The following is a 26,603-nucleotide window of genomic DNA, read 5'->3' on the forward strand; positions in this document are numbered from 1 at the left end:
CAGTTTAATGCTTACCACTGTGCATATATTCAGGTTGAAACAGTGCGTCAGTCAGTCTTGCAAGCACAAAAGCATGGCGACAGCACATTCTTTACTACGGCAGGTGGATCCTTTGAGGTACTTGAACATACTGTATCTATTCAAATTTACTGGACAATTATCAGTCGATTGACAGTCATATGAACTGACCTGAGCTGCAGTACTTCTAGATGATGCAGCAGCCAGCTATATTAACCATCACATGTATCTCCCAGGTGACGTCATAAGTACTTTTCAAAATAAGAGATTATATGAGTTCATCACACTTTTTACATACAGTGGTCAGGGCAGGTTAAAGCACTTTATTTACCTCACCACTCCTACTACTACTTGCTCTTCTCACTCTGTTTGAATGAATAGACTACCGTAGCAAAATGATGACTGCAAGCTTTCGGTGTGACGCCTTCACGCCGCTGCTTATTGCAGTGAAGCACACCTACCTGCTTTCACACGACAGTAAACATCCTCCATATGGGAATGTGTTTGTCTCGTCAGTGTCCAGGGGGAGGTGGTGCTGTCTGGCAGATGCTGCGGCGCATTAACAGCACTTCCTGCCGCTCTCTCTCTCCCTCTGTGTGTGTGTGCTGGCAGTGGTGGAGGTGCATGGTGGTGATCGGCTCCCTGCTCGTCTCCTCTCTGCTCTGGGAAAAAGCGGCCGACGGATTATCCTGCTCGGTAACGTTAGCTCGTCGGCTAACGGTCGAGGCAGCAGCCGAGGAGGAGCCATGAAAAGCCGGAGGAGCCAGTGAAAGTTAGTCACGGCTTACTTTTGGGGACTTTAATGCATGGGAAGACACAAAAAAAAAAGGAGGTTCGCGGATCATGCCGTCGCTTCCAGGGGGAACTTTACTCTAAAATCACCACTTGGGAAAGGCTAGCTTAGGGGCTAGCTAGGCTGCGAAACTATTTTTAATTGGCTTTGAGCTCCATGGCTCTCGCTTATTTCCCCCTGACATAGCGACACCTTGGAAAAGCAAAACGGGGAGAGGCCCTGTGAACTTCATGTCAAACCAAAGCCCGCGTTTGAAGCCTTACTTCGGACGACAAGACTGTCAAAGGAGCGAAAATGAAGAAGCAGTTCAATCGGATGAAGCAGCTCGCCAATCAGACAGTTGGCAGGTAAGTATTAAAGAGTGTGGAGCTCACTAGCAAACATGCTTTGTTTCCTTTTGGTTTTTCTGAGCCGACTTTAAAAGCTTGTCCACATAATTCACTAAAAACTATTCTGTACCTCCCCTTAACTTGCTCTGTGGCAGCTCCAGCTCCTAACTGTGGTGTCTGCATTGACGAGGACAGTCTTTCATGGTTGAATCATTTCCTTCTAATGGTTGACAACAAGGCTTAAGGACATTGTTAATGACACTGTTAATTAAAACTGGATGGGGGAGTGTTAAATGCCTCCCTTGATGATGCGTGCAATCGGTCCACACTGCTGTCTAAAAACAACCAGATGTCCTCCTTTTAAAGAGTGAATCAGCAGTGTTGGCTCTGTCTGAGGTAATGGGATTTAAACAGCAGCTAAATGCATTTTGCCACAGTCATCCTTTTGCATGTTGGAGGTCTATTTCTACCTTTAAAACATGCCTGCTTGGCAAAATGGCACATGTGTGAAATCTGTGTGGAAGCGGTGACCGTGGCACTTCCCCACAGACACAGATGGATTATGAGACCCTGGATACAGACAGATGAAATACCCTCCTACCCTTTCTGTTTAGAAAAAGAAACATTTTTGCATTAGCATTTTTCATCACTCTAGAGTCTATTTTTGTTAGTTGTGTAACAGCTGTTAGTTGTCCAGCAGCTGTTCTGTGTGTCTTTATGGCTATTTCTCAATTGTTTGTAGTCACTTTAGCTTTTTTTTTTTTTTTTTGTCTATTTGGGATTTTTTTTTAATCTTTTAGCAGACATCAGTGACTTTCAGACAATAAATATCAACACCCAGTTTATACAGATGCTCCGTTTTGAGAGCCCCATGACCTCTTGAGCCCATTAGCCTGAGCCCACTGCCTTGTTCAGCAATTCATTCATGTCCAGTAATCAGAAGACCCATGTACTCCTGCCGCTCTGTGTTCACACTACAAGAAAAAAGATGGTGATTGAAACAGGACTAAGATGCTCAAGCAGTGGATCAGCTGTTCATATAGTCTGTACTAGGTTCACCTTCAGTCTGTGCTGATAAAATGTAAAAAGCCTCTCCATTTGTGAAACAGTAGATGTCTAGCTTCAACCAGAAGTGAAACTTAACACATATATAACCCATTAATGTGTTAAAGTATTTGCCTGACTCCACTGGCAGCATTCTCTGTCTCTGGACTTAAAACAGTGGTGGAGCCAAACTATAGTGCCTGTGTAACTGGATAGCAAAAGTAGCTAAAGTGGCCATGACTTCAGCCTGGGCTTTAAGAATATAAGAGTAAGACATGTCAGAGGATGTTTTCATCTTAAGAGATAGGCTCTCATCATTTTTTTTTTTGTATTTAGTGACTGGTAATGTGTGCATTTGGGAGTCAACTGGTATTGACACCTCAGGCTGACATTGGGTGATCCAGATAAAGCCAATAACAAGGCCAAAAAGAAAAACATGCTATCTTAGGAAGAGGCAGTAATGTTAAGTCCATTTTAGTTTCTATATGTAAAAAGTCATGAAACATCATGGAAGTATTTAGTTAATTTATCATAAAAGAGAGATTTGAAAATAAGAGCATTGTGTACTGAGTGATCTAGTGATCAGCACCACACATGATGTGGGTTAGAGGTTATTTAAGTAATCCATTATCTTAGGTAATGACTTGTCATGTACAAAATCAACCCTTCTATTTGTTGTATTGACCTAGAAGGAACACACAGTAGAAATATTGAGAACCAATAAAGCCTTATATTTAGGCCACTGCCCAACATTTATTAGAAGAATAAATATTTCAAGAAATCTGTAACCTCCAGCTCATCATACTGATTAAATAAGAACATGACTCATTTAGGTAGATTGACAGAAAATTAAAATAATAACAAAACACAGATAAATCAAGGGAAATGTTAATAGATGCCCAGAAATAGGTCGTTTGGCAGTTGTGTACTAGACGCAGTAATTGCCATGCCACTATTGTTTATTCAATGGAAACACCATTGCTAGGCTCTACAAAGAGTTTCTGTCTAATAATGTTCCTACAGCCAAGAGGACAAGCAGGGCAGCTGGAAAATTCATAATGTCCTGACTGTACTGTACCAGCAGTAAATTAAAACTACAGAGAGTGTAATGCAGAAAACAGACATTTAGGCTGTATGTGTGCGTGTGCAGCAGTTGCTTCCCCCCCAACTTTATTTATTTATTTTTGCACGTGTAGGGTCAATCTCCTGTGCACTCATATACATGGCTGTGTGAATGACTGATCTATCAGTGGTTGGATTAGGGCAAGCATGCACACCCTGCCTTGTCCTCTAACTTTTTCCCTGCTTATGTGTCTGCGTCTGCAAAAAGTGTGGAGTGCAAAGGGCCCTCTCTGCTGCTCTCTGGGTTCCTGTGATTGTGCGAAGACAGAACATTGTGTCCAGCAAGCAGCCGCTCTGAGGAAATCTCTCCTTCTCCTTCTACAAACAGGAAACTGCCTCCCAGAGACACACTAGGGTTTTCTAGGGAAGAGGAGGGAGGGAGAGAGCTGGGAAAAATTGATGTTGGGGGAGAGAATGAAACTGAGGTGCAGGGGAAAAAACAGCATGTGATGGCAGGGATCGTGGTAAGGACGTTTACCTCTTGATCTCAGTTTGCTCTATTTGAGCTCTCCGACCTAATACATGCCTTTTGGCTGCAGGTTACTGTGGCAGGACACTCACACATTTAAAACAGATAACAAATGAATACAGTGTCTTAGACTGTAACCACTATCCACATAAAGATAAAGTAACAATGATACTCCACATATTCAGGGCGAGGTCAGGATGTTGCACTTTACTGATGATCTTTATAAGTTCAAATTTTCTCTGTTTGGTTTGTGATAACATCTCTTTTAAATCGGTGCCAGATAAGTTACTCAGTAGCTGAGCAAATAATTTGATCATCTCTTGTTCATGTGATGCAGCCAATCAAGGAGTGAGGACAGGAGCTGGTAATGAAAGATAAAAATAGTACATGGTGGAGGAAGCTTTACATTTTTCAGTCTTTGCAAAATACAATTAAAAGATTTGAGTAAACTTGAAGTGCCTGCCCTGAGCTGTTAAAGATTGCCAAGTGTTTTAGCTGTTTGCTAGAAGTCACTGTGTTGGCTGGTTGCATATCAACTGCAACATTTTACATGTAGAGTTTTGTGCAGGAGTAACTTCACTAATGCCTGTTTCAAAATAATATTTGACTTATTAAAAGCAATAGTTTAACATTTTGGAAAGTTCAAAAATTTGGTTTGGACCTTTGGATGAGAAGATCAGTATCACCCTCAAATGTGTTAGTTGTAAACCTATCTACGTCTGTATGAAGCTGGTTCCAGGTGCTAATTAGTTTAGCTTAACATATAGAGATGGGGTAGGACTGTAAAACTGAAAAAATGAAAACTTAATAATTTGAGGAAAATAGATATAAACACAGCTTATTATAAACGACTGAACCTTAAATGAATCCCATTTAACAACACCCCCTGCTCTACATGTACGGAGAGAAGTAACTAGTATCTAGTTTCCAACAGCGTGTCTCCCTTCCCTTGCTGTTAATCATTCACTGGTATTGTAAACTGTATGATCTAATCATCTGAAACAATACCTATCAACAACAGCCTTCGTTCTAGCACAAGCTAGTGCAGATCTCATTGTATTTAGAATTCCTTGGATTGACATAATGTCACTGCTGAATTAACAAGGTGACTCTGGGCGGTTCTCCCTATGTGTCACCGAACCAGTGCCATGACAACAATGAGGTGTGTCAGCTGTGATGCTTTTGTAGTGCTGGTAGCGATACACTTGACCTACAGACTGTTTGTTTGCAGTAAATTTAATTTCTGTTCTCATCTAAATATAAATTGGAAAGACAGAAGTCTTGGTTAGTCTTGACTTGTTCAAGATCATTTATTTTAAAACCTGCATGCTTGACTGACGAATATTAAAACACAAATATTTCTGACTAATGTTGGACTATAACAGTTCTAGAGCTGAAATGATTAGTTGTTTACCAGTTTGAAATGAAATGAAACTGAAGCAGTTTTCATTTGAGTGTTTCTTTTCCTTTATCTTGAAATATCCACTTCAGTATTCTGAGGAAAGAAATTATCAGATGTATTTGGGGGTTTCACAAATGTCTGGCATGTTACACGCAAAACTAATAATTCAGTAATAGTTGGGGGCAACCCCTAAACAGTACCATACACAGTGGTCTCCTTCGTGTTTTGCTCATTTATGCCCTTGTATAATGTTAGCATAACGGTTGGCATAATGAGTAACATTAGGAAGGTTGTATGGGACTGACTCACTTATTATTCTCGCAGGTCTTTTCATCTGGGTCCAGTATCCATTACCTTATGCCTTAAGCTGCCAACTGTTGCAGCCATAAGAGGCAGACCCTCCCTACTCCTCAGCCCGCTAATTGTGTTGAGTGGCCGGTAACAGCCGCGCTATTGTGTGTATGGCTGAAGTATTCACTTACTCCCCTTCCTCTTGGATAGTAGATCACCATGGTTACCGGTTTGAACTAGCGGCCCCAGCCATGCAGCTAGGATCTCTTGTAGTTAATAACTCACATGCGGTGCACAGTGACACACTTTCCTCCCAAGGCTGCTGCTTCAGTAAGGCACGATGGGGTCAGCTCTGTTCGCGCTAGGTCAGCTGATGCCAGCAAAACAATTGTTGTTTGTCCTCTGCCTAGGCTGCATGCCGCCTATTTTGTCTCTGTGACACAGTGCTTTTTGGGGTTGGTTCACTAAGTGTTGCTTTAATATCAGCCAGTAGTACAAGTGTCTTCTCATGCACTCTAATCCTTTGATTATTACCAGGTTAGGACAATATTTGCAAATGTTGTGCAAACGCCCACCCCAGATTTTCTTCTTCACAGCAGCGTCAGTAAGCACAACTCAATTAACAGAGCTGGATCACTCGTCCAGCTTTTGTATTACTCTTGGCGTGTACACAGTTTAGTCTGGTTTCCTTTGGTGTTTTGATTAGATTGAGCACATAAGCCACAGAGGTCATTAAATGGACCAGATGCAAAGTGGTTGTGTGTTTGAACAGCATGGGTAGTGGTGGTGGGGAAAACAACTTTTAAAGTACCCGTCTCACACTGCAACACACAGAAAAGTTGTTGAGTTGATATAAAAATTAATCACTTTGTAAAATCTGAAAGTTGAGTAGTCTGCATAAGAAGTCATGTTATAGGTGTACATACAAAGATCCTATAGCAATCATCTGCTGTAGACATGCATTCATCAAAGTCTGCATGGTTAAGTCACCGAGTTTTAAGATCAGGGCCTCTTCAGGACCACATCAAGAGCTCGACAAGCATGCAGACTACACCAGAACATGAGTTCAATACCACGGCTTCATAATCACTCTCTCTATGTGTGCATACATTATAATGTTTGTGGCTCTCATTTTTTTCCCCGCAGCTAGCTGGCAGTCACGTTTGTAGGTTATAGGTTCTCACTCTGCATGTGTGACCTCACCAGCTTGGTTATGGCTCTCCTCCAGAGAAACTCTTTCTATTCATCTCCAGCCTCTAGATGATTTTGGTTTGGCACTTTTAAGCCTCTTTAACGTCCCTCACCCTCAGAATCCTTGTTTCTTTTTCTTTCCTCACCCCCAAACTGCCATCCCAGCTCAGTCAGCCTCGATCTGTGTCTTGCAGCTCTCTGCCTCTGTGTTGTAATTGAAAGCAGCTGTGAGGAGGTTACTATAGTTCAAAGAGAGCAGTTTTTGGAGGAGGGCCCAGAGCTCCAGTTACTCAAAATGCCGGCAAGCCACTGTCCACAGGTCACTTCATTAGGAGGCTAAACTTGGACTTGGTAATGTTTGCACATTGGTTTACCACAACAGAGTTATTACTACTTGCATATGGGACCAAAGCAGGAAGCTACACCATAGGATCTATTTAAGCTATAAATTATGTTAATGATGCTTTAGAATAACATCAGAACTGAAACCATCTTAATAACTTGTGTAATCCTGTTGTCTTAACTTGATGTCTCATTTTGCAGGATTTACAAAAAAAAAAAAAAAAAGGAACAGCAAAGGTTGTTCCCTGACGAGTGGCTGATGGAATAGGTACTTACCAAACATGGTCAACCTTGAACCACGTTTTTCCGGGGGATAAATTCCCACACTAGATCTGGATTAACTGAAACTCTGTTTTGAGTTTTCAAGCATGCATACCGGCATCTCTTTTACATAATATCCTGATTAAAATGCACATACCTATAATGTTAAAGGTTTGTGGTACAGCATTTGAGCTACATTTTACAGCTACATTTTTAGCTACAATAGCTAATTTTTAAGAATTTATTCAGCTAGTTCCCATTGAGGGTAGCAAATATTTTTTATTAAGGTAATCCCGGCCAAGAGCAGCTTTAAGTGTCAGATAGTACAATCCAGCATGACACAGACCCACACATATGGTCCTCACTAGGGTTGGACCCAGATATCTAGAAATTTGTTTGTTTTAAATTTTAATATTCGAATATACTGTAGTATTTATAAAATGTTATGGGAGATATCAGTAATAATTTACAGTAATAATTTAAGTAATTTCAGTTTTACAGTGTGGAAAAAGTGTGTAGTCTATTTCTCAGCTTGGTAGCCTGACATCGCTCTCATTCACCGCAGTTAACATAGAAACACTTCAGTCTACGACGAAGCAAACACTGAGTGCCAAATATGCCATTGGAAACTGGCCTACCACACTGGCAAAACTAGCATGACTGGGAATGGAGGCATAGACTGAGGGACCCGACAAAAACTCCACTCTGGCTTTCTTGCATGGTGGTAGTAAAATAGTGACTGCCACCCTATACGCTAAGCTTGCTTGTGTTATGCAGCCACTCAAATCCTGTCAGGACACATTTTTTCAAAGGCTGCTAAAATCTAAGTGAGAGGAGAAGTTTTAGCAGCAGAGAATGTGGACTGACTAAATTTCCTTGCACATAACAGGAAGAGTTATGTGCAAGGGTGAGGGTGTAACTGGAAATTAACAATAAAGCAGCTGTTAGTGACCTTCAGAAAATATGCAACAATATAGACATTGCTAGTTACCTTATTGAGTCTGCGTTATATTTTCAAACTAAGTCACTGACACCTTACTGCGGTGTTGCTTTCTCCCCCAGCAGCCACAAAAACCATCAACCTGTGTGAAGGTGTTGATAAGCAGTATGAGCGGAGCCTGTGTTTCCCTGCCTTCTCCCTTTAAGTGAATCTAATCTGTCTGACCTTGTCAAACTATTAGTTTACTATTAATAGGCTCAGGCACAGCAGGGCCGTGTGGCTGTGCACAACACAGTGAACCCGGATTAACAAAATCAAAGCTTGTTGAGCGAGCAGCCGAAGCATTCCTTCTGTCGAATACGTTCTCATTTAGCTTGACAGAATATGTTTATTAAATATAACTCCTGCTTCTCACAGTGAATGACTTTTGGGGAAAAAGCACAGAGAGCTCTTCATGCTGATGCATCAGTGTAATATGAAGAGAGGATATGTTTTGACTCAGCCTCCAGGCTGGATACCAGCCTTGTTGAGCTATGGCAACAAGCTAAATAGACACACCCTCCATTGAAAAATTCCCATAGTTGCTGCAGCCAGTACCTGGTGGTTTAGTGTTGAAATACAGAGTGGAAACCAGTCCTTCAGGAGCAGTGTCATTTGTCTTGCAGATACTTTCACAGTAACTATGCACTGTAGCACTGAAGCACAATTCTTTATCTGCTGTCATTGTCTCTTGGTGCTAATCTTTCAATTTTCTGTTGTCTTTTCTCACTCACAGAGCGGAGAAAACAGAAGTCCTCAGTGATGACCTCTTACAGGTAAATCATCTATCTGACACTGGGTTAGCTGCATTTTTCAGGCAGTTGCTGCAGTTACATAGACCTGATTTTTGCCCTTTTGTCCCTTGTTCAGTATTTGTGTTTTAAATAAAAAAAAATCACTTCCAAAGCTCAGTGACCTCTACATTGAATGGAGCACTCCACCTTGGGCAAGCATTGGAAAAAAGATGGGGTTACATCAAGCACAATGCAATATAATAGTAGTTTTGTCACAGTATACTTCTAGAGGTACTGAATAGAAGGTGAGGCTTCTTTTAATCTTTCTATGCCTGTGCAGAATCAGATAGATGAACCAGTGTAAAGTATTGGTAGATAACCAATATTTTAGTTGTTTGCTAGTGTCATTATTTAGCCACTTTTTTAACAAAATTGATACCAATATTAACAGAAATCAAAACAGATTCTGTTTGGGCATTTATAGTCTTAGCACTGCTTCTAACATGTGGCATTTAGGACTTTCACTCTACAAAATTACATAATGCTAAGGGCAGGTAATTCACTTCCTAATCACTCACCTTTGATTGTAGGTTTATTCATTGTTGATAAGGCTTAGTGTAGTTTATAGTGGGAATAAAAACTTTGTAGTGGGTCACTATTAAAAATGAGCACAGCAGTCATTCAGCACATCCTTGATCCCAAAATGCTTTTGAATTTTCTGTTGCACCTTTTGCTTTTCCTCTTTCCAGGGAAATGTATCTATGTCAAGTTTACATTCACTTGGTTTTAACGTTACAGTGTAACAGGCTGGTATTGGATTACTTTTGCTTCATTCATCAAAAATCACTTAAAAATATGGATGTTTTAATGCCAACAAAAAAAGCAGCTGATATCACTTAGTAGCTCCTCCTCTCTGGCTGAAGATTGCTAATTAGTGGATTCAGCCCACATGGTGCTTGTTTGAAAACCTACAAACTCTTGGGACTTCTATAATAACAACAAGGCCTGTATAGACTGCACAGCGGCCAGTGGTGCTATGGATTTATCTGTATAGCTCTGTGTGAGAAAGCTGCTGGTTTAGGGATTTCCCAGAGAGAAATCTCCAGCAGGTGGGACTGGAACAAAATATTGGCTGCTCAGCAAAGACATTCCAACATGGAGCGGTCATAGATGTTCAAACAAACTCAGCTGGCGGAGCATTACTGCTTGAGAACAGCCACAATAGACATACTCTATTCTTATTTTTCCCTCCACACTCGCTTATGTAGCTAATGCACAAGGAAACAACACAGAGATCACAGAGATCGTCTTATATACTATGGACAAAAAATAATAATAATTTGAGTGATGGCATGAACCTCATTGTTAGATTTAGAGGGGAGGGGACAGTGGTGACTGCTTGGTGTGCTATCACTGAAGAGAGGACGTTATATTATGTCTGACATTTGACTTTCACTGGTCCTCAAAGACACAATTGTTCAGCCTCTGTCTGGAAATCAGCTGTTGTGGATATGTGGGCTTATTTTTGACTTCAAAGTAACATTTCTATCTGATAAAGAAAAAAAGGGAGTGAAAGATGATGAGACAGGAAATCACTTGAGATCTGAATTCCTGAGAGCTTCTTGGTTGCAGACTAACCCAGCAATACTTAACGTGATGCTGACATTTGAGCTGTTTCTGCCTTTTAGTTGCATTTACATCCACTCAGTCTCACATAGGGATTTTCACAGTGGAGTTTCCCTTAAATCACTTCTGCAAAGTTTTGTGAAGAATCAAAAGTGATTCTAATCTAATCGCCGTTGGTCATGCAGTCTTTGCAGTCAGTCCCTTCATTTGATCCTATTTGCGTCTCAGAAGACCTGCATTTGGATTATTCTTAGCATGTTCATCTCATGCCTTTTTTGTATGTGATCCTTCGGCGTGCCAGAGAGCCACCCAGAATTCTTGTGCCAGCTGTCCATTCCTTGCTGCTCCTCTTCACAGCCCCCAGGGGGGTATCACAGAAATACTCCAGAAATACCACAATTTCTTTGCTTGCACACACCCCTCTAATAGCTAAGGGTGTAATAGCTGAGAGCATTTTATGATCTATCAACCAGCTGTTTATTACACTTTACCACACATGCTTATTACAAACAAAGGATATTTTGTTTTCCTTCGGTGGCTCACTAAATAATTCCACCTTAATACATCACATTGTGCTATTTTTGTTCATTCTAGGCACATCCAACATGTTAACATCCTTTCTCTTAGAAACCAGTAAACAAACACTGATGCTGACAGACGTCTTTCTGTCTTTCTCTGCCTGCCTGTTCCACTAAACATTGGGATTCCCTGGTCTATGACGCATCATGGGATCGACAAGATGTTGACCTCATCACATAACAGGAGGGAAAATACACCCTGCCGCTTTGGCCTAGGTTCTCCCTCTTTTCTGCGTATTTTATTTTTTTGAGTGTAAACTCATTTTATTACAATGAAAGGAAGGAGACTCTAGTACTTCAGGTGCCATTTAACCTAAACATTTCCAACACACCCACGCAGGAACTTCATCCAGCACAGGGAGAGGAATCCCCGGCTTGTTTTGTACCAGGCACTGGGCTGAATTTAAACAGTGCTTTAGCAGTCCAGTAGCCTGTACTGGACTGTGTGTGTGCGTGTGTGTGTTTTGTAAGCTTGTATTTGACCCAGCTGTTTTGGGAATGCCAGGGGCCACCATGGGTCGGGAATGACGTAAGAGCGCAAGAACATTGGGAGGGAAATGAGGGGTGGGGGGCGTATACAGAGGTGGATATCTGCAGTGGAATTCCTGAGTTCCGATCCCTTTCTGTTTTTGGAAAACAATTGTCTGGTTGGTTGATCCTCCCTCCGCATTTGTTTTATCCACTTTGGTTTGTTTTACCCTCTAGACCTCAGTGTTCCCATTTATATTTGAAATGTTTGTTGTCCATGTTGTGTTTGTCCCTTGAAAAACAGAATCACTCCCAAAGACTCACTTCTCCGCCTTTCATTAAAAAAAAGACAAGCTCAATCTGCATGCAACCTACCTTTGACTTTCCCATGATCCTTGCCAGTAAAGCAGTTCTTTGCATCATCAGACTCTGCTGGCCAGACTTTTAAGTAGATTTGAACAGTAACTTCGTCACGAGTTCTTTTCATGTGTTACTGACAGTCAGCCTAATGCTGGCACCGACTGTCTCTGTCAGGCACCTGGCTTGACAAGGACAGTGAATAGTCATCCTGGAGAGCATCAGTTGGCCTCTGTCCTTAAGCCAGAATAGCTGCGAGTCCCATCAATGACGTTATTATAACTCAGCCTAAAAGCACAGAGTGGATCTGTGTAGATAGGAGAAAGCCTGTGTAATCAAAAAGGCCTTTTTAAAGCCCCTCGCTCTTGGTCACAGCCCAGTGGCCGTTGCTACAGAAACACTTCCGATGAGTCATGTGCTTGTCTGATTACATTCCTATGTTATACCACAGGGAGAAGTATTAGCAATCATGCTCGAACTTTGACCCTTGACTCCCTTAAGGCAGCTGCAAATCAAATCTGTGCAGAAGCTGGACCTCATTAGTCATCTACAGTGCAGACACATTGTTCTGTTGGTTAGAAAGATAAGTTATTGTTGTTGGTGTAATAAACTCTGCTAGGCATGTATGCATGACAAGATCTAATACAGTCTTGGTACTTACTGTGAAAATACTTTTTTTTTTTTTTTTAAATTCAGAAAAGCAACATTTCCAGCAACCCATTGTTAACTCTGATTAGGATCAATTTGGCCCTAAACTGCAGCCTAAAAAAGTTAATTTCACTCTGCTATGACGTGTTTAGAGAAAGGTATTTGCTAAAGATCTGTTCCTTGTGTTTTCTCATGCACAGATTGAACGGCGCATGGAGTTGGTGCGTGTCGTGTCCCACAACACACACAAAAGGATGGTGTCATGTCTACAGGGACACATTGGTGCTGATGCAGAGAAGAGACATGTAAGACATCATTTACAATCAAACATTTGTTCTAACTGCAGTTTACCTTTTAATCAAGCGCTTAGGGATTGTAATAACCACATTTTGGTGTCAACCCCCACATGTTTTGAGTTCTAATTATTTTTGTATAAATTATCCTTTGTGGGCCTACAGTCCATGATTTCTCTTTTGTGTTTTCTACCCCACACCACCCAAAAATGCACTACAGTCTGTACCACGCCTCTATACAGGAAATGGTCAGGTAAAAATGCAGATTACTTATTCCACCTCTTCAGTCCTCAGCACCACTTGCTCCATTTCCCATTCAAACATCTGTCATCTCTATTTGCTGTGCATGACACTTTTGCCTTTGAGGGAATCTTTCACAAAAACAGGATGTTGAACACGCTTAAATGTTTTTGCACAAATGTTACCTGGAAAAAATACGTTGTAGCTTTGTCATTTGATAGATGTCTCGCTTTCCCGTCATCTTAAATCCCATTTAATGTCTGTATTTTCCTTCTCTGCTCGGAGAGCTCTCTTCCTCTTCCTGACTATTAACTGGTGACCTGCTTGATGGAAAGTCCTTGATGATTTTACATTGACTTGAATGTCAAATGCTGGTGCTTCTGAATAGACATGGGTACCTGTGTGTCTGCACAGTTTGAAGCAGTTTTATGTCTCAGTAGAATTCCAGTCACTTTCTGTGTCTGTCTCACACACACACAGAAAAAGCTTCCTCTGACAACACTATCCCAGGCAATGGTGGAAGGTGGAAACCAATTGGGAGAAGACTCCTTGATGGGGTGAGTTTGTGATCAATTGACACAATGCAGCCAGTTCCTCCTCCTTGGGCAACTGTTGCTATGTGGAGGACTTAAACTCCAGAGAATGTGAAATATGAGGACATGCATACAGGGCAAGCAGTCTGCCCAGTTTTGTTTTCTGTTGACGGGACTTTCAGCTGTTCCCTAACACAAGGATCGAATCAATCATCATGAACTAGAGGCACACAGAAAGCAAGACCAGGCAGTTTGTAGTTGAGGATCTAGAAAGTGGATGTCTGAGATCTGCACAGCAGCCATGCCTCTGTCTGAGAATAATGAGGAAGGGAAAGTTCAGTTGGTCTGCTCCTAATTATGATGCCTTCATGTTTACTGTCAGCTATACTGTAGTATAGTTCTGTTTTTTATTTCAAGGTTTAGCAGTCTATTTACTGGAATGACTGTGGTCCAGAACCCTGATTCACAACTGTAGACAAACTGTTACCAGGCCACTGTCTCCTGGCTGTGGACAGCTATATATTGTATGATGACAATGCATTGACCTGATTTGGCTTTCATTCATTGACTGTCAACAGAGGCAGAGCTGTTGGTACACATTGTCATCCTTCTGTGTTGTATTTTGTCAGGAAGATGTGTGATTACACTTACACAGAGGATGCGAACCCTCACATAATAATACTGATCTGATAATGAGGCATAAATACAACTGTGTTATTATTTTAACACCATTTTCTCTCCATTCTGTTGTTATGCATACTGACAGGAAGATGATGGAAGTGTGCGGCGAAGCAGAGAATCGTCTGGCTTCAGAGCTGATGCTACATGAGCTGCAGATAGAGAAGGAAGTTCTGGATCCCCTCAGCCAACTAGCAGAGGTCGGAAAGCTCACGTCATAGCTTAGCTGTTTTTAGCATAAATGGAATAATTAAACATTTTCATAGCTCTTTGCTTGTTTAAAATGTCACTCACCAACATTTTCTTTTCTTTGGTGTAAATCACAGTAAAAAATATTTGTTTAGTTTGTTTGGGTTTCTGCTGTCCAATTACAAATTAACTAGACATTTTAAGCAGAGTCACACTGAATCACAGGCTTTAATGGCTTTATTTGGTAATGTAGGTCAAAGCAAAACAAAAAAGAAGCTTGGTTATGGGTTGGTTCTACCCTGAGAAGGTGTGGTGCTGTTTGCTTTGGAATGAGACTGAACCTCCTTTTACTTTACATTTACAACATTTTGTTACATTTCAGTTTTTTGCCAGGTAAAAACAAACACATTTAAACTGAAATGGCACAAAATGATCACAACAATACACCTACGTGTTCAAACTTGAAATATTTAAGTATTTGGATACTTGCAAACATGCATGACTTCTCCAGAAAAAGAGAACTCATGTATGAGAGAGCCACAGATCACATTACTGCACAGTATATACTGTATATTTATATATCGGTATAATAACTTTGTAGGTTTTCTCATCTTGGTGTGTTTTGGGTCTCATTACTGTAGGTGGACATCCCCAACATCCTGAAACAGAGGAAACAGCTGGCCAAGTTAGTGCTGGACTACGACTCTGCTAGAGCAAGGTTTGTCCATCACCACGCTCACTTTGTCTCAGCACTTCTTTTTTTTTTCATATAAGCTGAAATGAAACTAGCAGTCCACAGTAGTTGTTCAGAATTCACGTTGTGTTTCTGTTTGATATAAACTGCCTCTTTTTGTCTTCAAATATCCCTTTGTCTCTCCAACATCAGATGGTTGCAGGCGACCAAGTCAATAATCTCAGGAACAAACACTCAAGCACTGACGGCCAAGGCTGATCTACTCAAGGAGGAAGTGGACGAGGCCATGAACAAAGTGGAGCTTTGTAAGGTAACCAGCATACGTATATTTGATTTATACATTTTACATCCAAACCTATTGCTTCAGTGGGGTTTTCTTTAAGTTTGAATCTGAATTAGTGTGTAGGTCAGAGGTCATCTTCATCTCCTCGCATTGCTTAAACATTGGTGTTTATCCTTATGTCACCTGAAATATCTATTTCTTTCATGGAAAATGTGGGACAGAGATCTAGATCCTTAATATTGTTTTAGTGCAGCTATGCTGCTCCCCCTCTTTCTTGTTACTGGATTTATTGTTGATTGCTCATTGTGACTGTATAAATAAAGCTTTCTAACCTTCTGTATTCTCTCTACAGGATCAACTTGCTGCAGACATGTACAGTTTTTTCTCAAAAGAAGGCGACTATGCCCGCTACTTTGTAATGGTGAGTAAGGTCAGCAAGTCCCAAAGTCCATTTGCATGACTTTCTGTGAGAGTCTTCACAGCTGCAGAGGAACTGGAGAACACAAACTTGGCTAGTCATTGTATTGACTTTGCTGTCGCATAATTTACTGCCTGTGTTATTATACTTACCCCCATATATTTCTCTCTGTTTCTGCAGCTCTTAGAAGCTCAAGCTGATTACCACAGAAAGTCTCTCACTGTTCTGGAGAGTGTCTTGCCAGCCATCCAGGCCCAGCAAGGTATAATCCATACAAGCTTCCCTTGTTGTCACACACCCATGTAACATATAATGTTGTTGGCTCTGTGAGGCACATAAAATAAGGCCTCTTTAGACATTTCCTGGAAAACCTGTGTCTTTTTTTCCTTATGACAGCCTCTATTTTTCTGTCGCTCCTGTGTTTAGTGTTCACATTAAACAAACATTTTCCTGATAGAAATTTGCCAAAATATCATTTGTTATCAAATCTAACTGCTGCACTTTTCAGTTTTTCTAACTAACTACAGTTACAAACCACAAATAAGTCCCGGGTAATGAAGAATTAGTCTTTTTTCCATTCTGTCAACAAGCTCTCACTATTTTATGTTCCATCTTGCTCAAGCAGACAAGCCTGGTCTCCCAGCATGTGGAGATGACTCACTGGCTTCACACACACACACACACACACACACACACACCTCTTCTCACATCACACCCACCTGGGTTTTTGTAGGCTCTCCCCCCTCTTCACTCCTCTGCACATAAGCTGTTACACACACACACAAATACAGAAAGACGGCAGAACAGTTACTCCTGCTGGCTGGAAGCATGTGGTTATTCTTTGACAGCACTCTGTGGGGGAAGTGGGGCCTGTTTAAGAACTGGCCCGGGGGTGAGTTGTTGACCCAGAAATATGCTATAGAGAGCAGCAACAGGCTTATTTGCACTAAGGCCTGGGCCAGTGCAGCTCTTTCCCACAGAGATGATCTCTAACGGCTTCATTACAAAGTGAAACATTGTGAATGAAATGACAGTGTCTAGTATCACTGTATCTTTCTCTCTCTTTACTGTTCTTCTCCTAATTTTTTCCTGTTCAGACTCATGGACGGAGAAGCCTGCATTTGGCACAGGGTTAGATGAACACCTGAAAAGGAGCGGACGGGAGATCGCTCTGCCCTTAGAGGCCTGTGTGATGATGCTTCTAGAGACTGGCATGAAGGAAGAGGTGAGGAGAGATACGAAGTAACTTGAACCCTAAGAGATTGTTCTGTTGGATTACTAACAATTAAATAGGTATAGATTATCAGAACATAATATGAAAGTGAAATTAGCCAAACCTCTACATGTTTGTATTTAATTGTATCCCATCTGAACTCATTAAGATTATGCTGACACAGTTGACCACAGCTGTGACAAGCAACACTCAGTTATGTCTGATATTTTATAACATCACATAATTTTGTTAGCTTAGCTGACTCTATCGCTCTTTTTATTCTTCTTGTTTCATCATGTACAAAAAGAGCTGTCACAGCTCATTAAAAGTCATATGGAACTGTGGCTACAATTAGCAGCTTCACTGATCATTGACATAAGTGAAACCAAGCTTTAAATAATTTGTTTAGAAGAACATATTAAGACTCACAGAGATGTGTGGACAAACAAACTACAAACAGGGAAAACTCTTGACATTCTGTGAAGCTGTTCCAGAAAAATCGTCACACGTTGCGCTACAGCAATGATTTATGAAATGTTTGTCACGTCCCATCCCTGAAACAAATTTAGAATACAATGGAATCTACTTGTCTCCCACCCATAAATCAGATCTCTTTGTGTGTGTGTTTGTGCAAAGAAAAAAAGATACATATAGTGCAAGTGTTAACTGCAAAGCACATTATTTGTGGCTCTATTTATCCCCTGGTGAATCCAGTTTGTGTCATTTTGTTGTGAAGACGCTCTTTGTTTAAAGAGCTTGCTGTGAGCAGAGGGTGTGTTTGTTTGCCTGCTTTAAGGTTTCAATATGTGCAGCTGGCAAAGGGGAGTATATGCAGTGGATTTCTCCACATCTATAAATATCGTCTTGTGTGAACATCGAACGTCTGCATGTATCTCAGTCGTTATTTGCTGTGTTGTTACTGTGGCTTATTTGTCATGGTGTGTGTGTTTGTGTGTTAGGGTCTTTTCAGAATCGCAGCAGGGGCATCCAAGCTAAAGAAGCTGAAGGCAGCACTGGATTGTTCCACATCACAGCTGGAGGAGTTCTACTCTGACCCCCACGCTGTCGCTGGTACGTCTCAATCCGGAGCTATTTTCGAATTACTTCATTTTATTCTACATTAGTTTGACCACTAATTAATTATTTATTTATTAATTTAAAAATTAATAGTGAACGTGTTACTTAAAAGCTTAGACGAGCGTAGGAACTGCAGTCTGTCACTTTCTCACTTCAGTAACGGACAAACTTCGCTTTTCTTAACTGTATTTGTTAGGTTTAGGATTACTGAACAGTTTGAAATTCACTGAAATAACTATCTCCAGGGACTGTACAGTATGTTCATTTGCCTGTGAAAATGTGAATGCATGGTTTCAGGAGCACTGAAGTCCTACCTAAGAGAACTCCCTGAACCTCTAATGACCTACCACCTTTATGATGAATGGATCCAGGCATCCAGGCAAGGCTCCTAACTTTATCATTGGAAATAAATCATACAAATTAAAAGTAGATTTATCACTGTACACATATGACAGATAAGAGGGTCAGTTAACCCTCTGGGGACCAGTGTAACAATGTGCCTGCATTCAATCCTATTTTCTTATTTGTTTTCTGTCTCTAGTGTGTCAGATCCAGACAAGAGGCTCCAGGCACTCTGGGTTGTGTGTGATCAGTTACCAAAGAACAACAAAACCAACCTGAGGTTAGTTGTTTAAACTCATGTGTTAACAGTCACAACAGCCATACTCTAATTTCTTCTGTTGAATGTCGCTGTGTTTATGTCCGTGCTCTTAAAACACTCGTGTTTTTATGCAGGTACCTGGTGAAGTTTTTAGCCAGGCTGGCTCAGGACAGTGAGGTTAACAAAATGACTCCTAGCAACATTTCCATCGTCCTGGGACCCAATCTGCTCTGGGCCAAGACTGAGGGGTGAGAGTGGGAGCAGTAAAAATTGTTTTGACAATGAAGAAGCAAATGGCTGCCTTTTATTTTCTGGTCATGTTCAAAACTGTGGAGTTGTAGTGATCTTTAAAGCATAAGCTAGCAAAGTCTAGGCTAGCGGCGTGGATTTCTCTAAACCATAGTCTGTTATTTGAGCTTTTTTCAGTGCTTCTCATTAGGTTGGACAGCATCTAATTTTTGCTCTGATCTTGACACATGCATCCAGGAGTCTTGCCGAGATGGCTGCAGCTACCTCCGTGCACGTGGTGGCTATCGTGGAGCCCATCATCCAGCATGCTGACTGGTTCTTTCCCGATGGTGGGTTCTAGGTTTTCCTCTGCATCTGCATTCTTTGCTTCTTGTCAGGGATTATTTCACACCTCGTATTACAGTAAACGCACAAAAGTAGTGTGTAGAAACTAATATCTTGCCTCTTCTGTTTCTTCAGATGTGGAGTTCAATGTCTCTGGGATGTTTGCAATGCCCACACCTGCAAGTAACCACAACAATCATCTAGATTATGACTGTGGCACCATTGAAAAAAAGAGGCCTGGCAGTATGGTTGGACCAGAGAGCGATTCAGTGCGCAAAGACAAGTAACCTGCAGTTTCCTTTGTACCTCCTTAAAAACCTCCTAGTTTGTCATAGTTTGTCTGTCCCACAACATTGATTTCTTTCTCCAGTGAGTAGCTTTGGAAATAATTTTGCCTTTACTCACATCTAAATCTACATGTATAAATAATATCAAACCCCTAACACTGTTTTTGCTGACCCCTGTCTGTGTAACCTGAGTTGATTCTTTACCCTGCTCTAATTGGTGACTTTCTGATCAAAGCTGTGGTGTTTTGTTTTTCTCCTTCACTGTCTCCCTGCTGTCCCTGCATAGCACCCCTAACAAGTACTCGGACCACACTCTCCGTAGAGGCAGTAACACCTTAGGTAGAAAGCAGCACACTTCACCTGCCTTCCAGCCTCCTTTACCCCCTGTGGAGGCTTTAGGGCAGGGGCACGGGGGCGGACAGGTCCCCCAACCCTCACCGGAGCCCCAGCCTCAAGCTCAAACAGGGGGTTCAGGGCCTGACACTGCCCAGAATAGCGTGGCACAGAGCCTGGCTGCTCTCGCAGCTGCTCAGCAGCTTCTAGCTCAGCACACAGAGGAGCTCAGGTAAGAGCTGCTTCCCTGCACCTCCGCAGCTGATGAGGAATGACACCGCATGCAGCATGCTTTTATACTCCTCTATACTGTCAGTTCTGTTATGGGAATACATTACTGCTTTCTTTGAGAACAGATGAGGTCAGTCTGGTAGGCTTCTCGTACTGTAGTAGATTGTTAATGCATGATTTATTGCAGCATGTCCATTTTGGTTCAGCTTGTTGTTTCTCTAGCAAAGACACAAGTTTTCTTACACCACCGCCAGTTCCAGATATGCAGCCGTGTCTCAAGTCAGCCCACAGAAGCTGCACAACAATTGCTTTTGTCATTCTGCTAACAGTCACTCTCAGGGCCTCTCGACTTCCCATCCCTCTGCTTCCCTCCCCAAATCACTGGAATCAGCAGGAACCTCTCACTAACTGGCTCAAACTGCTTCCAAAAGCCTGGATGTTTGTGCCCATTATGCTACTGCAGAAGGGTGTGTTTGATTTAGTTGGTGAAAGGATGTCATTCTTCTGTGCAGACAGATAAGACTCTTGAGTGCAGCATTCTTTCTATTGTACAGACTCTGCTGGGAAGGTACATTTAGATGAGGTTTATTATAGCAGCACCTGCAGATGATGAGTTAGTTGTTTAATGTGAGGCTGCATCTACTTTAGTGGCTCAGACCTTCAGTGAAGACAGTGAGCAGTGAACACACAAAGTCTGTCAATTAAAATGTTTTTTTTGTTTGTTTGTTTGTTTGTTTGTTTGTTTGTTTTTTTCAAAGTAACCCAAAGCTACGTGACTCCCCCTCCGCCCCAACTCCTCTGCTGCAGAGGAATGGCTCTGGAGGAGGGGGCCAGGCTGCAGGACAGCTAGGCGCTGGGACCCCCGGGGCTGGATCCATGGGTCCCAGTCCACATACGATGCGCAGAGGTAAGAGTCATCACTCAGATGACAGTTTTTGTTTGAGCTTTTATTGTTTCATTGTTGTCTTCAGTTTGGTGCACTGTCAGACAATATGTATAGTTTTTTTCTACTAATTATTATAATCATAATATTGATCGTCACCTTTCAGGTACCAAGAAGCAGGCTCCTGCACCTCCCAAACCATCAAACCCTCCTCCCAGCCAGCCCTGTAATTCAGTAAACAACACCTACTGCTCTTCCTCCCAGCCCTCCAGTCATAGTCCTAGACCCCTGTCTGGCCACTCGCCCACTTCGCCCACCTCTCCAACCTCTCAGCCATGCGCCACACCCAGACGCCACTCTAGTAACCAACCCCCAATCCAGGCACCCAGTCATCCACCTCCAGAGCCTCCGACACAGACCGGCCCTCCAACACAGATCACCGGGTCACCCGGCCAGCCCTGTGGGGACCAGCACAGCACAGACCCTTCACCTCCAGGCACACCAACCCCTCCAGACACCCCTCCGCCCTTCACGGCCACCCAGGATATAGCTGCTCCTCCGTCCCCGTCTCCCTATCAGTCGGGCTCACTTCCCCGGCAGAGGCCCGTCCCTAAACCACGGAACAGACCGAGCATCCCACCTCCTCCCCAACCCACCACACTGACCAATGATACCAATGGGATCTGTGCCACTGCTTACAAGATGATGGGTGAGCATTGTCTTCATATATTGGTTGAATGTTTGTCATTAATGTCACTGCTGAATGCTGTGCTCCTTTTCTAATACTCTTGCACTGTAATACCTCCACAGGTTAAAGGGGCCACTTGTGAGAGGTTTGTTGTTAATTGACCTTCTCAGTAGCAGCTCCTGCACTTTTTTTTTGACCTCTAGAGATCATACCCATCACCACAGCCACAATCCTCTGCCTGTTGCCTCTGTCAGAAGTATTAACCCTGATGCTCAACTGTCATACTGCATCAAAGTCCTGGATGTTTAGTGTTATGTTTAATACTCAAACTGAGACAAAAGCATGAGAATTCAAACCAAAAATGAACTGAAGCTATTTAGAAATGGAGATATTGACAAATATGTAAACAAATTGAAAACCTGCATAAAAACAAGCAGCTAGAAACACTTTTTGTTGGCTGAATGTTCTGGTTATAAATATAGCCACACGCTTCCACTGTATCTTGAATGATTTTTTTCTTAGAAGCCCCCAATACAGTGGCAAAAAAGAGTATGTGAACCCTGTTAAAATGTTGTTTTTCTGCAGTGATTTCTCATAAAACATGGTCTGATCATCTAAGTCAAGAGTATTAACAAATATGATGTGCCTAAAATAATAACGCCAAAAAAAAAAAATTCAGATCTTTCTTTATTGTTATTATCTTTGTCATTATTGAAAACAACAATACAACCTGATCATCGTTCAGGAGGAACTTGAGCCCATTCTTCCTGCTTCATATTCTTTGAACGTCTCATGTGTGTGACTCTATTCAAATTGTTCCATAGCATCCAACATGAGGTCTGAGACTCCAAAAAGCGGATTTAGTTTTTCTGAAGTCATTCTGTTGTGTGTTTTGGGTTGTGTGTTTTCCTGTTGCATCACCCAACTTCTACAGAGTTTCAGCTGACGTACAGACATTCTCACATTATCCTGAAGAATTTGTGTAGTGTTATTATTTTAGGCACATTTTCTTTGTTAATGTTATCGACTTAGATGAAGCTCGGATGATGTTTTATGACAAATTAATGCAGAAAACCACAAAATTCCAAAGGGTTCACATAGTTTTTCTTGCCACTGTTTGTAATATGACAGTCTGTCATCAAGGCATCATTTACCACAAGTCATTCATCCTCATTTCCACTGAAATAATATGTCAGTGTTACCATGTGTTTCTGATGCAGAACTGAATTCAGAAACTGATCATTTCAAACTCTCGTGTTATTTTAGTTTTTTTGTTTTTTTTAGTATTGAAAAGTAAACTGAATATTTCCAGCACTATTTTCTCTACTTTTCCAATCACACAGCTAACAAATTCTAAACTGTTTCCTTATCACATCACTCCAACTTCACATTTTCCATCCCCTTTCACTGCTTATTTCACTGCTGCTCAGTCTTTGACCAAACAGCGCCGCCTGCTGGTCAGACGTCCGCCTCTGACAGAACCACTGTCACTGTGGGGCCTCTGCTGCTGTGGAGCTATGGAAAATATTACACAGCCTCAATGAATGGCATAATTGCAGCAACTTGTGTTGTGTTGTTTTCATACTGCAGCACATGTTTGTGATGACGGCAGCCATAGTTCCCATTATGTGGGCACGACTGGTCTTAAATCTTTAGATATGTTTGTCATGTGTTCTGTAGTTGATGTGATCTTATTTATGTATATCTATATAAAGATCATCTCATCTTAACTCGTTTGACCTTTGTCTTGTTCTTTGTTTTTCAGACCCGGCGATGTCTTTTAAAGGGCTGAGTCGAGCTTCGGTCCCTGAGCTCGCTGTAGACCAGCAGCCAGCGACAACCCATGGCTCCTCCTCCCTGCCTCCTCCCAAAGACTGTGACCTGGACACTGAGAGCACTGTCCTATAAGGAGGAGATGACGACATGCTCTGGTCCAGTATCTAGCCACTCTCTGCTCTGGCCGCTTATCACAACACATTTAAACAATCCTGCATCATCACAGCCTGTATCTACAGCCTGATAAACCTCTGCTCTTGTGGTCTTGTTGTCCAGCCTGAATGAAGGACTTTACATTACAATGCACCCTCGGGCAGCCATGATGGAGGTCACAGGACTCTTGGTCAACAATGGCTATAATAATATTTGATAGGACTCTTTGATAGGATGAAGTGATCCATCAGACAACTTATGTGTTTTAACGCTATTCTTTTAAACTGGGAAACCAAAGCTAAACTTCACCTTGCTTTAAATGGTAGACGATGGAAGCGGCATATTAAAGGACGACTTCCCTGATTTCCAACTTGCTTCTTATGGCTCGAGTTTGGGGGAGTACATGTACATGAAAAATACTGAACTTCCCCAGCTAGAAGCTGATAACTATGGATAAGTTTAATATTATTCATATAAATGTACTTCACTGCAAACTAGAACCAGAGGAAACAAGCTGGATTCTTGTGTTTTCTATTATTTGTAAAATGTCATAAGTAGAACTGAACTGAACATACGCAAATAATTCAAAGTAATTGTTAAACAAAAATGCTAAAACCTGCTTCACTTCCACTAAACCTGTAATCACACTCATTTCTGATCGTAGCCATTATTTACCTCCAGAGTCCTGTGGACTTCAATGATGGTGGGAGGCGTGGTGGCGAGGAGGCTTGTTACACTTGAGGCACACACACACACAAACACACACCACCACCACCACCACCATCTCTATCTCTATGCTGCAGTCTCTGCAGAACAAGCTCCAGACAATCGGCGACAAACGGCAGAGTGAGAGGACGGAAGAACAGAACAGTGACGCCCCCAGACAACTGTTCGAACCATGATGCACACTGTAGCAATATAAAGAGCGTGGACGCTGGCTGTACATGGAAGAAAGGTGGTGAGGGGGCGGGGGAATGCCAAAATGTGGGTCAACAAGACTCATTGGTGTTTTGGCGTGAGGCGTTTTGTATTTGTTAATGTTGGAAAATGGCCTTGGAACAAAGCAGACGTAAAAGTGTCGAGGCGTTTCTACAGGACAGAAATGTCAGCAGGCGAAACTGAAACCAAAACTGTTGCTTAAAGTGTAGCTGGTGACTGCAGGTTTCCAGTCGTCAAACACTTCATCTCCCACTTTTTCTTTTTCTTTTTTGTTTTTTTATTGTATGGAAGCTCGGTCCTTTCCCTCCCTGTCACGTCTGTATTTATTTAGCAGTTTTAAAAACACACATTCCCTGTGGCTTGACATAATTAATGCAGTCTTTTAAATGTCAATCATGCCTTATTGGTTCCTCCCAGAACCACGTAATAAGCATCATATATTTACTGTACGGAACATACACTTGGCTTTTAGTTTTAAAAGTATTTACAAGAAGCTGTCTTTGCTGCAGTCGTGTTTCAGGGATGTAAGGAAGGTGGTTAACCCTCTGCAATAGACGACGTGTAAGGTTCTCTTTTGTTCCACATAAGTCGTGTATTTAAATGTGTTTCGCTTGATTTCTTTGGGATCTTTTTTTTTTTTAAGCAGAAGTAGCAGGGTTATTTCTACCCTTCCAGCCTGTATGCAGTCAGTATTTGAGCTTTTCTTCTCTTTTTCCATCTACCTTTGTGCTTTCTCTGGTGTTTTCCAGGGCATTAAAAGCAACAGGCTGTATGCGTGAGTGAATGTAGTTAAAGGCGAGTTTTTACCTGCCTCTTCCTCCTGAACAGTAAGGCAGGCGCGCAAACAGCCGATGAGCACAGGCCATCGAGTGGTTTTATTAGTTTAGAGGATGTTTATGTCTTTCCCACTGAGCTGAGAACAGACGCGGCGCTGTGAAGCCTCAGTAGTGAAGTGGGAATTGATCACGTCAGGTCAAACAATTTAAAAAAAAAAAAAAAAAAAAAAAAAAGGCTTTGTTGTATTTTTCTGTGTAAGCTTCACTTTTTTGGGCTCAGATATAATGCAGAGTTTGGTTCCAAGAGAACCGACCCACTATGGTACCGATGGAGAAAGTCCCGGATGCTGCAGTTGCCCTGAAAACGAGATCGGTTCTGTTTTTCAGAGACAATCGAGCGCTATAATCCCCACCTTTCTCTCTTTGCTTCTGTACCTTGCTGCCTTATCCTTGTGCATCAAGAGAGCTTTTTTTTTTTTTTTTTTTTTTAAATCATGAGCTCTCTAAGATGAACAAATGCCATTAAACTAGAAATGATAATGCTGCATTTTTATGCTCCATAGTTTGGTATGTATGCTGTCTGGTGAGCTATAAAAACATTTACCATGAATGCCTGGTTATACCCCATTTCCAAAGAAAATAAAGTATATGAAGAACCTATTTAAATCCACTCATGGTGTATAGTCTCATGTCTATTAGAAAAAAGGAAAATGTGCCTTCAAAATAAGTAGTGTTCCTATATAACACATTATTACATATATAACAGTCAAGTGAAATTAACAGTCAAAACTAAAAGAAATGACAAAATAAAGTCCATATTGCAATTCAGGAGTTGTTATTTTCAAACATATTTTTTAATCGATCAAAAACATATGCTTCATTTGAAAGCACTGGACCAAACAAAGGTAAAACGATCACAAAACATAAGCAACTTTTCATGAAAACATATAAAACCGTTATAAAAGGGAACCTGGAGGCAACCAATAGATAAATCTAACAAGACTAACGGAAACATACTTTTATTTTATACCTAAATCTAAATATCTGGGGAGGGTGAATGCTACCAGCTGCACATGTTCATACAGTAACTGCA

The 26,603-nt window shown here is 41.5% G+C and overlaps 2 protein-coding genes across 4 annotated transcripts in view; one reads left to right on the top strand and one right to left on the bottom strand.

Moving 5' to 3' along the window:
• The first annotated feature begins 480 nt into the window (after positions 1-480).
• On the top strand, positions 481-26,180 carry arhgap17a (Rho GTPase activating protein 17a). Of its 3 annotated transcripts, XM_026351163.1 has the most exons (21): positions 481-1,158; positions 8,978-9,017; positions 12,853-12,957; positions 13,166-13,198; positions 13,666-13,742; positions 14,485-14,596; positions 15,227-15,303; positions 15,472-15,589; positions 15,915-15,983; positions 16,161-16,242; positions 17,078-17,205; positions 18,153-18,264; positions 18,568-18,649; positions 18,812-18,892; positions 19,006-19,119; positions 19,358-19,449; positions 19,580-19,727; positions 20,018-20,296; positions 21,054-21,202; positions 21,345-21,887; positions 23,632-26,180. In XM_026351163.1, exons 1-21 carry the CDS (start codon positions 1,106-1,108, stop codon positions 23,772-23,774), a joined length of 2,637 nt encoding a protein of 878 aa, XP_026206948.1. In that variant the 5' UTR covers positions 481-1,105; the 3' UTR covers positions 23,775-26,180. The 3 variants fall into 3 exon arrangements, with proteins under 3 accessions (XP_026206948.1, XP_026206949.1, XP_026206950.1); XM_026351164.1 differs by lacking the exon at positions 13,166-13,198; XM_026351165.1 differs by lacking the exon at positions 20,018-20,296 and having other exon boundaries at positions 485-1,158.
• The window catches only part of grid2ipb (glutamate receptor, ionotropic, delta 2 (Grid2) interacting protein, b), a 34,950-nt gene continuing 30,396 nt past the window's right edge, over positions 22,050-26,603 (bottom strand). The window contains exon 27 of the transcript XR_003298288.1: positions 22,050-22,063. The gene's annotated coding sequence lies outside the window, so the exon portion shown is untranslated. The remainder of the gene's footprint in view (positions 22,064-26,603) is intronic.

This window comes from Anabas testudineus, chromosome 19 (assembly GCF_900324465.2).
Source record: "Anabas testudineus chromosome 19, fAnaTes1.2, whole genome shotgun sequence".
In the NCBI taxonomy this organism is placed as follows: domain Eukaryota; kingdom Metazoa; phylum Chordata; class Actinopteri; order Anabantiformes; family Anabantidae; genus Anabas; species Anabas testudineus.

Coding starts and splice junctions, on each gene's coding strand:
- arhgap17a (XM_026351163.1), top strand. CDS start 1,106: ATGAAGAAGCAGTTCAATCGGATGAAGCAGCTCGCCAATCAGACAGTT. Junction 15,304..15,471: donor TACGACTCTGCTAGAGCAAG/GTTTGTCCATCA, acceptor CTCCAACATCAG/ATGGTTGCAGGCGACCAAGT. Junction 20,297..21,053: donor CAGCACACAGAGGAGCTCAG/GTAAGAGCTGCT, acceptor TTTTTTTCAAAG/TAACCCAAAGCTACGTGACT.